The sequence below is a fragment of the Oenanthe melanoleuca genome, chromosome 12 (assembly GCF_029582105.1).
Source record: "Oenanthe melanoleuca isolate GR-GAL-2019-014 chromosome 12, OMel1.0, whole genome shotgun sequence".
Classification (NCBI taxonomy): domain Eukaryota; kingdom Metazoa; phylum Chordata; class Aves; order Passeriformes; family Muscicapidae; genus Oenanthe; species Oenanthe melanoleuca.
The window spans coordinates 6741758-6754525 of record NC_079346.1 but is presented as its reverse complement, the minus strand read 5'-3'; the positions used below and the strand labels follow the sequence as shown (position 1 = coordinate 6754525).

The 12768-nt window shown below is 49.3% G+C and overlaps 1 protein-coding gene across 5 annotated transcripts in view; it reads right to left on the bottom strand.

The window, feature by feature from the left end:
- The window catches only part of CADPS (calcium dependent secretion activator), a 204950-nt gene extending 193862 nt beyond the window's left edge, over window positions 1-11088 (bottom strand). For all 5 annotated transcript variants that reach the window (XM_056501542.1, XM_056501538.1, XM_056501539.1 and 2 more), the window contains exon 1: window positions 10705-11088. In XM_056501542.1, coding sequence (XP_056357517.1) covers window positions 10705-11088 — 384 coding nt within the window. The remainder of the gene's footprint in view (window positions 1-10704) is intronic.
- Between the last annotated feature and the right edge of the window lie 1680 nt (window positions 11089-12768).

The following is a 12768-nucleotide window of genomic DNA, read 5'->3' as shown; positions in this document are numbered from 1 at the left end:
ATCACTTTTGGGGTGACTTCTATGAAGAAAGGAATATTTTGGCATGCAACAGAAGCTGAGAGAAAGGAGTTTACCGAGAGATGAAATTACAGGAAGAATTTCTATCACTCACATCCTGCTGCACGAAATATGTACCAAGCAGGAGCTTTGCCACAGAGGCTTCAGAGGTCATAGTTTGAGGAACTCCAAATAAAAGCTCAGCAGCAGGGATGCAATGCAGCCTTAGAAGGAAACATCCATTTTATATCAACCAGCAGTGTGTATGGCACAGGAGTCCAGGCACTTCAGTGGCTTTCACTGTTGATGGAGAAATCTAACAATGCCCATGGAGACCCCGTCCTGCTCAGTTCATAACCTTTGCACATGCACTTGTAACAGCACTTAAAAACAAGCAAAATAAGAAGTTTAAAAGTGTAATTCAAGTGTCAAATTAACTTCCTCAACCCTGCCACTGGCATGTTGCTTCTGTTCCCTACCCGTGCCTCAGGCATGCTCTGCTCTGCTCACAGCCCCCTCCCCAGGCTTATGTAACCCTCAAGGGGACACCCATGGCTCAGCCATGCAGGCTCAGGGTAGCTGGTACAAGCAGCCAGTCCACTGTTTAAAAACAGGCTCTCTGATGTCATTCCCTGCACAGCCTTCCCTCACTACACCAGCTAGGCTGGAATAAGTGCACCAACTGCAGCTCTCCCTCCTGGGCATGGGGCTCAGGCTGTGAAGAAATGTGTCATGAGAGATTCTGGGAAAGAAGTAGCCCTTGGAGTAGATAAAACCCATAAGACCACAGCTGAAGGTAGTGGTAGGGTCTTTGCAGAAGTACAACCAATATCTTTCAGAGTAGAAGGTACCACTGAAGTCCAGGAACCCATAAACAAGCAGAAATCATACCAGGCAGAGCCTTGGCCAACAAAATCCACCACTGCATGATCAACTGAAGTCTTTTGAGGACACCAGCTCCCTTTTGACACAGCTAGAGGCTAGAAGGGTATTATTCCCCACCATCTCTGCATAGCCCTGGGCATACCTGATGCAGAGCAAATGGGAGATGGAAAAGAAAAACACAGCCACACCTGAGAACTGCCAGCAATCCCTCCTTCCTACCCCAGCTCCTTCACAAGTACCCTTCCAGAGGAGAAAAGTTTGCAGACTAAAGCACCAAACACCTCATAAAGGGGAGGGAGCAAAGCTGAAACTTCCCAACTCCAAACTCCCTCAGCCAGGCCTCGTGCCCTTCCCTGCTCCCTGTTATTTCCTATCTCAGAGCACCAACGTTGATTTTGGGAGCCGCTGTGCCTCACAAAAGACTGAGCACACACACAATGTCTCTGCAGTCCTAACTCCAGCCAGCTCTTTGCTATGCTCCGAAAACCAACCCCATGCAGCTCAGAACATCCCCACAGAGCAGCAGCAGATGGCTTCTGCCTAGAGGTCTGACTGGCAGAGGGTGTCTGTGGAGCCAGGGTGGGAGGCACAGTGCTGGCTTTTTGCACCTCTCTCAGGTTATGCAGCCTTGCCCGTGGCTGAAGAACTGCTGGCTGTGGCCTTCCTTCCTCCTTGCATGTCACCAGGCAGGTAGCAAGGCAGCTGGCTCCTGCTGCATCACCCCATTAGCTTCCTCCCGAGGCAGAGACGAGTCTGTCATCTCTGGCTGCAAGAAGAATGGGAGCAGTCTGCTAGGAAGGAAGGAAGGAAGGAAGACTAGTGGTGGAGACAATAAAAGCAAACTCATTACATGCAACATGCAAAAGCATTTGTGCCCTCTTGCTGTTAGGAAAAGGTGTTTGCCATCATAGAAGAAAATTTCCTTTTGCTTGATGTTCTGCTTATGTGATACCCACACCACCTTCCAGCTGCCTAAATCCTCTGCTGCTGAGGTGTGGGAGGAGCTGATCCCCTGCAACAGCATATCAGGCAAAGTGAAACCACCTCCTTCCAAAAACTACAGCCCCTGGCAGCATTGGCAGCAATTTGCCAGAACTTCTGTATGTCTGCAACTAATTGTTTCCAAATCATCCAGTATTTTCTGTGCCTAAAACATAACTGAATGCTCCTTCCTTCCTAGCCCACAGCCATTGGACAGAGACAGGGACAGCTGAGGGGAGCACTGAGTGGACTACAGATTGCATCTGGCTGGCTGTTCATGGAGCAGCTTCTCCCTTCCACATGTAAGGCTGGATAGAGAAAGCCCAGAAATTTCTTCCCAAAGTGTCTTTGCAGTATTTAGGCTCACTTGGCTAATTGGCTCGACAGGGCTCCCCCAAATCTCTCATTGGGATAAGAGTCTGTTTCCAAGCAAAGCACCAGCTGGAAATCAGATGGGTGGGTGCCTTCTTGTAGAGCCAACATCAGTGAGCACAGAGCTGTATTTAGGAGTACCAGTGCCAACCAGAGTCTGCATGCTGGCTGTGACACTCTGGGCTCTGAGATGACCCTCATGCACACACCCATGTCCCTGCCAACAAAGACAAATCACTGTCCCTCTCTGAGGGGCTCCAAGGAAAGCATGGGGCTGCTCCCCTGCCATGTGGAGGTAGGGAAAAACTTGTGGGTTATGTTTGCACATTGGGGTGCTTAAAGAGGTAAAATCCGATTGAAGCCTTCTGCACCCCATGGGAATGCCAATAGCATCACATGCCTTGGGAATTTAACAATTTAACAATTCCCCAGGAAAGGGAGAATGGTGTCCTACAGGAGTCAGCCAGCCCTGCAAAACTCATCAATTGAAGGCACACACTACAACTAACAGACATCAGTGGCTGCTACAAACTTACAGAATCTGCAAACTCCCACTGCCATCCTCTCCAGCTCAATGGGTTCTCATGATCAAATGGAAATGATAGAAATCAAATTCAAATGCTAGAGCAGACACTGCTCTTTATAAGGCAACCTCTGAGTCTGCTTCAACAAGACAATTATTAACAAATAGCTTCTTATATCAGTAGCTCTTCAAGGTATGTGCCTGGAAAATAGCCTTTCCTCCCTGTTACTGTCCTCCCCTACGCCAGAGAGGCAATTGGAAGCCGATCACCCCATTTTATCCCTGCTCCAAGAGACTGAACTGAGCCTGTGCACGCCACGGTGCTGCAGCTGCCTCTTTCTCCTGCAGAAGTGCATCAGGCAATGACTACACCATAAACAAGTACTTCTTTTCCACTGACAAAAAGTTTATTGATTTTTTTTCCCCCAAAATTCTTCACCTGGCTGAAGACATACAGTGAGTGACAGACTTGCAGGGACAGTCACTCTGCTCCATGCTTGTACAGGATCAGATCCAGTTCATAAATGCTAATCCTAAATCATCAAGTGTGGCTCTAAATCCCAAAATGAGCAGAAGGTGGTCTGCAGAGGGTCTACAGACAAAGCTAGATTTGAAGACTCTTCATTTTAGAAAGTCTAAAAGCACCCTGCCCTTTTGTGAATGTCACCCTAATTTAGCACACAAGATCACAAAAGGCCAGTGCTGGAACATCAGCCCTGTTTGCCAGGGTATTACACAAAGGCAGTGTGGCATCAGCCTGAAGTCCTACCAAAGTCAATGGGGCTCTTTCAGGATCTGCACATAGCATTTGCAATCCCCAAAGTTAAACACCACAGCACTGTCACTAAAAAAATCTGCCCTTCTGGCCCCAAAAAACATTATTAAATCTAGATTTCATTAAGTTTCTTTATCAAATATTAACATTTACTATGGGGAGACGCCCACGAGGGTCACTACATACCTGACACTAGTAGAAGTCCAAGCTCTCAACCTTACTGTGAAGCAGACAGACAGGTTTTGAACTATGACAACTACAAACACAGCATCACTTATCCCAAGCTGAATAAATATTTGCATGACTCTTTGACTCAGGTGTTTAAATTCTAGAAAATGTCTGACTTTATCAGCCTGAATCACAGACAATACCAAATATTATCACTAAAAGCACTTTTTCAAACAATAATTTCAAAAGGTTAACATCAAACACTCAGCAACTGCACTTTATGTCCTGTTTTAAGAATGAAGCCCACACAATTCAGAGGAAAATCTGGTTGATGCAACCCAAATATCCTGTACCCACAAATAACTTCTTCCTAAGCAAGTACCAGGCTTGGATGCTCTGTCTATTTTTGTCAGTACCTACACAGGGGAACTACCCAGGAATCTTCCATCTCTCACATCTCTCTCCCAACCTCATGAAGGGGCAGCTGGACACTTGCTGGACCTTGGAGCATGCCCTTCAAGAAGGGTGGCCCAATTCTGACCCACTGGGAGCTAGTGGTGCCACTTGCATAAGGAGTATCCAAGGTGAGGAGACAATTCTGATTGTCCTGCCATGCCTGCATCACTCTCTAAAAGAGCTGGGCAGGGAGGTGGCATGTTCCCCTGGACCTCACCCTGTTCTGCTTCCAGGAAGGGAAGACCTTTGGGGGGCCATTCATCAAATCCCACCTGCCCTCCTGGGTGACAAATGGAGAAGAGCTGCTTACCACCAGGGAAAGCTCCTTTATCTGCTGTTCTAAGGGACCTCTACAGCTTTAATTAGTCTTAATTCGCAAAGACACACTAAAATATGTGATTTCTAGAGGTCATTCTGTGAGCGAAGCCCTGGCGCTGCTGAAGCCACTAGCTGGATTCATCAACACCCTCCAAGCAACAGCTTTATTGATCATACTGTATTGATTAGTCTTAACATACTGATCAAGTTTACATAATGAAATAGAAATAGGATGTTTACCTTGAACCACTCTGAACTACAGCACTGGCAGTAACTCTGGGATTTGTATACACACACTGCTAGCAGCCAAGTTGTGATGGCTGGACTGCTACTGTTAAATAAGCTAAAAACAAATTAAATATTTCTCCAGCTAACAAAAGATTGCATAGGGAAATGATTTGCTGACCACTTTCCACATAGGTAAATGGAGAAAAGTGACTCACCAATCAGCAGAAGGAATTACAAGTTGTGCAAGAGGCAAAGTGCTTCAGGGAGAGTGTCTAGACTATGCAAAGCAAGGCCATAAATTACACCTTTTGAAACAATGGGCTGTAGCAGGGATTGGAGCTGCATGATCTGATAAGTCTTCTCCACTCTTAGTTCATAACATCTCTGGCCCAAGAGGTGCCACCCACAATAATTGAAATGTCAGGCTATGGATCAGGAACTGCAAAGTTTTATAACAGCCAAAGACCAAGCTCACAGCCTATTTAATTACCCATTTCACAATCCAATAAACTGCAAGTACATAAATAGCCAAAATATGACAAATAATTAATATCTTCTAGAATAAAATTAAGGTAAGGCACTGGCAAAATGAATGATAAGTGTTTTAACTGAAAGCAACCGTTTTCTGCAGATTCCAGACAATTCGAGCACAGTAATGACATTCTGCACTCCACACTGCTGAGCAGCACAGCATCTCAGAAGTGCCAGACCCCCTTGCCATGATAATGCTCTGCAAGCAGGCTCACCTTCACTTCAGGGCTGGCAAAGACCATCTGAGTAGTGAAGCCAGCCCCTAACTAGTCTTCCAGGTTTGTATAAGCATAGCACTAATAATTATCCTGCAAGCTTTGCTGCAGCTACAGAGCTGTGCATGAGGTCCAGCTCGTGCTTGAGAGCTGCCTGGACCTTGCATCTGTTTCTTAAACAGCACCAGACAGCAGCTGAGGGACAAACAGAAAACAAGCAGAGCATCGTCTTTACCTTTCCTGCCCTGCAGAGCTGAGAAAACCAAAAATCTCCAAGGGTTTCCTGGGACCAGCAGAGCAGAATCTGACCACAAAAGAATTCCTCCAGTAGAAAGCTGCTAAAACAAGTCCCAACACCACCTGAGTTCAGGGTCTGTCCCAGAAGAACAATGTGTTGGTGGTTTTATGAGAGAACTGGTGTAAGTATGGCATAAGAGTAACAATCCTACCTATGATAAGGAAGAAGCATGTGATTATTTGGAAGGCTGCACTAGCTTTACTATGTTCTAACTGTTGTAGCATCTGTGTGCCTGCTGAAATTGCAGAAATTCAGTATTTTAAGATGCACTGTAACCGATTGAACAGCTCTGACCCCTCACACCTGTTCTGCATTAAGCACTGTGCTTAAATCAATCACCATTCAGCAAAGCACAAGCTTAAGCGCTTTGCTGAATTTGACTGAGAATTTTGCTAATGCACCTGACGTCATCCCACAGGCTTACACAGGGACCCAAATCATGAGCCACTTCTCCCAGGAGCAGTCCTGGTAATCTGCAACAAATCTGGAACTTTTTTAATCCCACATTTATCCCACTGGGAACTTATTTACTCTCCTGCCTGCCTACTCCCTTGTTCTGCAGGAAGGAAAACAGGCAACAGCAACCGTGACTGCAGCGGTGTCTGACCTAATGTGCTCTTCACATTTTATCTCCTAAAAAGTTCTTCCTGCTGCCCCTTTCCCAACAAGTCTTTTCAGTTTATGCTATTTAGAAGGAGCAAACACCGATTCCAGGCTGTGCTGTGCCTTTTGACTGCTGTGCTGTGGAGTTACTTAGCAAGAGGTACAACCCACATCCAAGGATGCTTGGTTTGCATCACTACAGGCACACACCTTGCTCAACATCCCAAGGCTGCCAGATGAGCTCTCTTCCCAAAGGCTTCAGGCAGTTGGGATCAAGTGAGAAGAGGCACCAAGCACAGCTGGTCATCTCTACCTCCAACAAATCAGCATGAGCTAGAGGAAAGACCACACACATCCTGGGCAAGCAATTACCAAGCTCAGTGCCATCTGCAGTAATAAAACACGTTGTTCCGAGAGCCATGGAGCTGGCAAAGCCACTTTCCTCCTGATCTGCATTGTGAGGCTGGAGCCTTCCATGTCCAGCAATGTTGTAAGCTCTGATGGCAGTTCTTCCTCCACATTCAGTAGGACTCTTGCTCAGATTCCCCAGTGTGTAGTGAGGGCTGCCCACACACTGCTCCTTCCTCCCATCTGGGGTAGAAGATGAAAATGAAATCTCCCTGTTTTCACTAAGCTTTACCGGGATGAGTATCTTGCAGACCACTATCTGCATCTCAAATGTGCCTGGAATTCAGTTGTGGCTTAAAAAAGAAACCTAAGTGGGAAGTAAGACAGCAGAGGCAGGTATCTAATAAGGCTTTTTTGTTTTCCCTTAGGAAATACTGCTATTGAGATGTAAATAAAAGAACTTAAAGGTAGACATCACAGATGTGTAGTTACTCAGGTGGAGCCTTACCCCATAAACATCAAAATAATCCCAAAGCAGAGGTGCAGACCTGAGCACACTGATATAAAAACAGTTTTTCCTTTGTTGCTGAAATGTCTGGGGTGTCAGGATCAGAAAAATACCAGTCCTGAGTGGCATCTGCTTAAATTCATCTGGAAATCTGAAACATAGAGTTTTTGTTTCTGGTGTGCCATCATGCCCACATGCAGTAAATATCCATCTACACCATCCATTCACACTTTCCCACTGCTCTCTTCTCTCTCGTATATATTCTAATTTATCTAATTACCTCTGTGGTACAACAGCACCTTAGCTACAGAGTTCCCTTTATTCCAGGGTGGTTCATGGGTGCTGCAGAACACCAGGCTGCATTTTCCAGCTCTGAAGCACTACACCTGCGTGTGTGGCTGCACAGCTGGTGCCTGCTGTGCATTCACAGAACGCAACACGCAGCCCCTGGGGCACCAGCCAGCTCTGGCACTGCAGGATCAAGGAGGGAGGATTACACACCTCAGGGGAGGTACCACAGGGATCTACAGACCAGGCTAGAACTTCAGTGCTGCAGCCACAACAAAATCAACGCTTTCTCATCTGAGAAAATTGCAAAGAAGGTGAAGCTGTCAGAAGCTGCCTGGGATCAGGGAACTGGCAGGTGCTGACTGCAACACTGCCCATCTCAGCTATGCTGGGCATGGGCTGGGTGTTATCAGGTAACCCAGCCAGGAAACCACCCTGCAGGGCAACAGCTTCATTGCCTCACCTGCAAAGCCACGGTCACCTGCCTGGGCTGTGCTCAGGGTCACAGCATCTCCTGTTCCACAGGGGAGAGCTGTGAGCCAGGTGAAGCCAAACCTCATCCTTCTCCTTCCAGCACTGGGCAGAACCTGCTGAGCAGGGCTGGGACAGGTCCCCAGCACTGTCTGCTGCACAGTTCTGCCCAGACACGTCTGCAGTGGCACCTCCCTGATATGGGTGTGGGTCTGAGCAGCCTGGTGTGAAGCCTCACCTGGGCAGGGCCTCTGTGGGCAGTGACTGCAGTGGGCAGGTTCAGGGGCCTGCATGAGCGGCTCCCTCTGCAGCCTCTCTGTCCAGCACCACTGGGAAAGGAGGGAGCACGGTCCTGCACACCAGCCTGGAGATTGCAAATGACTGTGCTTGGGGATCTTCTGCTCCCTATTTCCTCAAGGATGAAAGAATTCCCTGGCAAACTGCAGACTGTGAGGGTGGAGAGGCAAATGGCACATGGGAAAGGAAGCAGTTTATCCCTCCTTTGCCGATGAGCAAACTGACTCAAAGCCCCCATAAGAGCAGGACCAAAATCCACTTTTCTCTCACCTTTCCCCTAAGAAGCAAAATGCATTTGTTCCAGTCTGGTGAGTCTTGAGCAGCTGATACTTCCATCTTTCCTGAATACCCAACCAATACACTGCAACTGAAGCTTGGTGCTCAAGAGAGATCAAGTCCTGCACTTTCACTCACTTTGCAGCCAGAGAAGGAAGGGTGCACTTTCCTAGAGGGATGTGTGAGGAAAGCAAAGAGGAGTACATGAAGTTCATCAACAAACTCCAGGCTCTGGTAGTCCTTTAATTGATTTCAACAGGAGTTGTGGCTAAGAAAAAAGGGGAAGGGTCTACTCTCAGCATGACAACTGAATACAGGGTTTTAGAGAAGACAAAAAAGCAGAATTAATTCACCTTTTAAAAATGTGACATGTGTTATCATGGTAAATTTAGCTTTCCCAATTCCATTTCACTCCTAAGTTTGAGAGAAGATTGTCAGCCCCCAAGACACACCTAATAAGCCAGAAATGTTTCCCTATGTTCTTCATTTCACAGAAAACAGATTATTTCCTTCCAAGATCCTGTGTAACTTCCACATACCCTTGACTATTTCTGCCATTTTGTAATTTTTGTCATTACTCCTCATTTCTTTGTTTCACCTGCACTTGATTCCCCGCCTTTTCCTTTCTCTTGTCCTTTTGCAGTGCACTGTTTTGATTTCAGGAGCTATAAACTGTCCTTCCCAGCCACTCTTCTCTGAACTAAGATGCTGCAATGCTCCTTTGGATAAGCTTCTTGTCAATTTCAGTTCATTCTTACGTGAGAAACAGTTGTAGGACTTACTTGGGTTTATTTCAGTGCAACTAACAATAATGTTTCATCATCTTTCTCTAACACAAAGAAGTTGCACGGCAAACAAAAGCCAAAACTACTTTGGAAATTTACAATCTGTTGGAAAGCACTGCAGAGGAAAAGAACAGATAAAAGAAACTCCAATCCTGGCTATAATTTCAGCTATGTACTTTGCTCAGCAAACAAAAGCAGATCATTCAACCTTCCAGCAACAGATTGTCCTATATTGCCTTTAAACTACATGATACAGTACGGATACACTTTCCTACCTCCGTATGTTGCAATGACTAATAATAGTTCTGTGTTGTAGCAGAACTGAATGTCGTTTGCATCACTATATCCAGGAGTCTGCCTGAATTGTAAAGGTCATTTGTGAACACAGAACAGTATCAAGGCTAAAACTGCAGTCTAAGAAACTCAACCAAAAATGGTGACAAAAAGCCAGCTGTTTCAGAGAGCTACATTATATCACAGACTGCCACAGGGACTGCCTCTGGTTGCCACACGGAAAAAGTTGGCTGCAGTTGACTGAAAAATGTCAGAAGAAACTTAATTTCTGCCCTGGCCCATGAGCTTGTGCCTCAGAGGAGAAACAAGCTCCAAGACAGCGCCTGGAGATGGGGAGCCCAGGGGAAGCGCTCCTGCCCAGCACACAGCCCTGCTCTGGTGACACACTGGGGGAGGAAGAGTCAGGACTGTGGCAGAGACTTCATCACAAACCTCTGCTGATGCATTTGGCCGGGAAGCCGGTCTTGGGGAGTTCGCCAGACACAAACACTTGCAAGAAGTAGAAAAGAGACTCGGCAACTCCCCAAGTCAGCGCCAGCACTCCCAGTTAAGCAAACTTTGCAGTAAGCATGGAGTTGTGGAGTCCCTTTGCAGGAGGCAACAGCACGTGCCTGGTGTTTCCAGCAATATAACCCATTTCTCTCCTTTCGACAACCTTTAGATTGCCAACATCCCAAAGTTCCCGAATCCCGATGTTGCGTAACTAGAAGCAACGATGTATGTCACCGCGCCAGCTCTGTGTGCGAGCCCGTGTCGGGCAGCAGCACGGAGGGTGACAGGGTCAGGGGCTGCCCCGAGCCCCGGGACAGGGCTGCTGCCAGCACACCGCACCGGGCGGGCCCAAGGTGCCCTGTGCCGGCAGTGCCCTTGGGGTGCCCGGGGAGCTGAGGCCTGGGGAGCAGCAGAGGCGAGGAACGGGCAGGGATGCAGGCAGAGGGTATCTAGGGGAGCAAGTAAGATAAAAAGGGAGCAGGGAGGTGGGCGGATGGCAGGGGCAGGCAGGCAGCAGCCAGCGGCGGGTGATGGAGAGGAGAGGCAGGGCCTGGGCGGCAGGGCAGAGCCGGGCAGGGCAGCGCACGGCCGGTACCTTCTGCTGCCGGCGGGCCATGTCGGTGGGCTGCTTGGCGTTGAAGGGGTAGGCGATGCAGCGCATGACGAAGACGTAGAGCTGCAGCTTCTTCTTCCTCTCCTCCTCCTCCCGCTGCAGCCGCTCCAGCTCGTCCTTCTCCTTCTCGCTGGCCACCGAGGGGCTGGGGCTGGCGGGCCGCGCCGCGCTGCTGCCGCGCCCGCCGGGCTGCAGCCCCCCGGCGCTCCCACCGCCGCCGGCACCGCCGCCGCCGCCGCCGCCGCCCGGGCCCTCGCCGGGGCGGCTGGGCGAGAGCCGCGCCGCGGCGGGAGCCAGCGGCTCCTTGCCGCTCTCCTCCTCCACCAGCTCCTCCGACTCCTCCTCGCTGGACGACGGGTCCAACATCGCGGCGGCGCCGGCTGGGCTCGGCCGGGCAGGCTCTGGACAGCGCCGGGCTGCGCTCCGCTCGGCACAGCCGCGTCCGTGCTCCGGCTCCGCGCGCCGCCGCGCCCGCGCGCGCCCCCGCCCCTCCCCGCCCTCCCGCCCCGCCCCGTGCGCGCGGGCGCTGGCCGCGGTGCTGCACGCGCGGGGCGAGGGGAGCGAGCGCCGAGCGGGCCCCGCGCATGCCCGGTGGGAGCCTCGGCGCCGCCATGGCCGCGGGGCTCGGCGGCGTGAGGGGTCCCGTGTGTTCCCGGCGTGTCCCCACAGCTCCACTAAGGCATCGCGGTGTCATCAATGTCCCACAGCCCACTAAGGGATCGCGGTGTCCTCAATGTCCCCACTGCCCCACTAAGGCATCGCGGTGTCAATGTCCCCACAGCTCCACTAAGCATCGTGGTGTCATCAATGTCCCCACAAACCACTAAGGCATCGCGGTGTCAATGTCCCCACAGCCCCACTAAGGGATCGCGATGTCCTCAATGTCCCCACAGCCCACTAAGCATCGTGGTGTCCTCAATGTCCCCACAGCCCCACTAAGGGATCGCGGTGTCATCAATGTCCCCACAGCCCCACTAAGGGATCGCGATGTCCTCAATGTCCCCACAAACCACTAAGGGATCGCAGTGTCCTCAATGTCCCCACAAACCACTAAGGGATCGCAGTGTTCTCAACGTCCCCAGAGCCCAACACAGGCACCGCTGTGCCCACGGTGTCCCCACAGCCCCACACAGGCATTGCAGTGTCCTCAATGTCCCCATGGACCCCAATGTCCCTGCTGTGTCCCCACAGCAGCCTGACCCACTCGTGTCCCCACAGAGCTGAGCCTCGCAGCATTGGTTTCACACCAAGAAGTTCTTCTTGCACCTCTGGGAGGCTAAAAGTCTTAATCGATAAGCGGTGTTGCTGATAAATGTTTTATCGAAGTCACTAATTATGACACGTGTAATGATATCGTGGTGTTCTGCTTTGAAGATTACCTGGGGCAAGCTGAGGGATGCTGCTCTAAGGGATGAGTCAGTGAAGACATCATGTGCTCAATGGTTTAATTTTTGGTGATTTTCAGATCTGATTGAGACTTCATTTACGTGTATTTGTGTATTTGTGGTCGGTGGGTGTTTTCGAGGTTTGGTTTTTCTACTCAATTAGCAGTGCTTCTTTTCTAAATGTCAAAATACCTGTCACCTGTTAATTCATGTTAATAAATATTTAGGGAGAATAGATAAACATTGGCTCATGGTGATGGGGCTGTGAGAATAGCTTGCGGGAGGAGAGATAGGCACTGCTTCTCACGATGTGTTCCAGCATTTTCAAACAGCTGGGCTTTCTGAGCTTCTTGCCTACATCTAATTAAAAGCTAATTAAAAGCAGATGAGTTTCTGGGTCCTACATTTCCAAAAGCCATGAGAAGTGGCTGAAAAATTGGTGTAGAGAGCAAAAAATTGCTTTCCCCATTTCCATCACTTTATCTGCTAGAGTTCTGCACATCACCTTGCCATGGTGTGTGTCCTGCCAGCAATGTGGGAAGACAAACTCTCTGTGGGGAAGAGCAAAATTGTAAAGTTCCTGCAAACAAAGTTTTCCGTGCACTTCCTATTGAAAGAAGCTGGTCCAAGCTGAAGTTAGGAAAAGATTTTTCAGCCAACC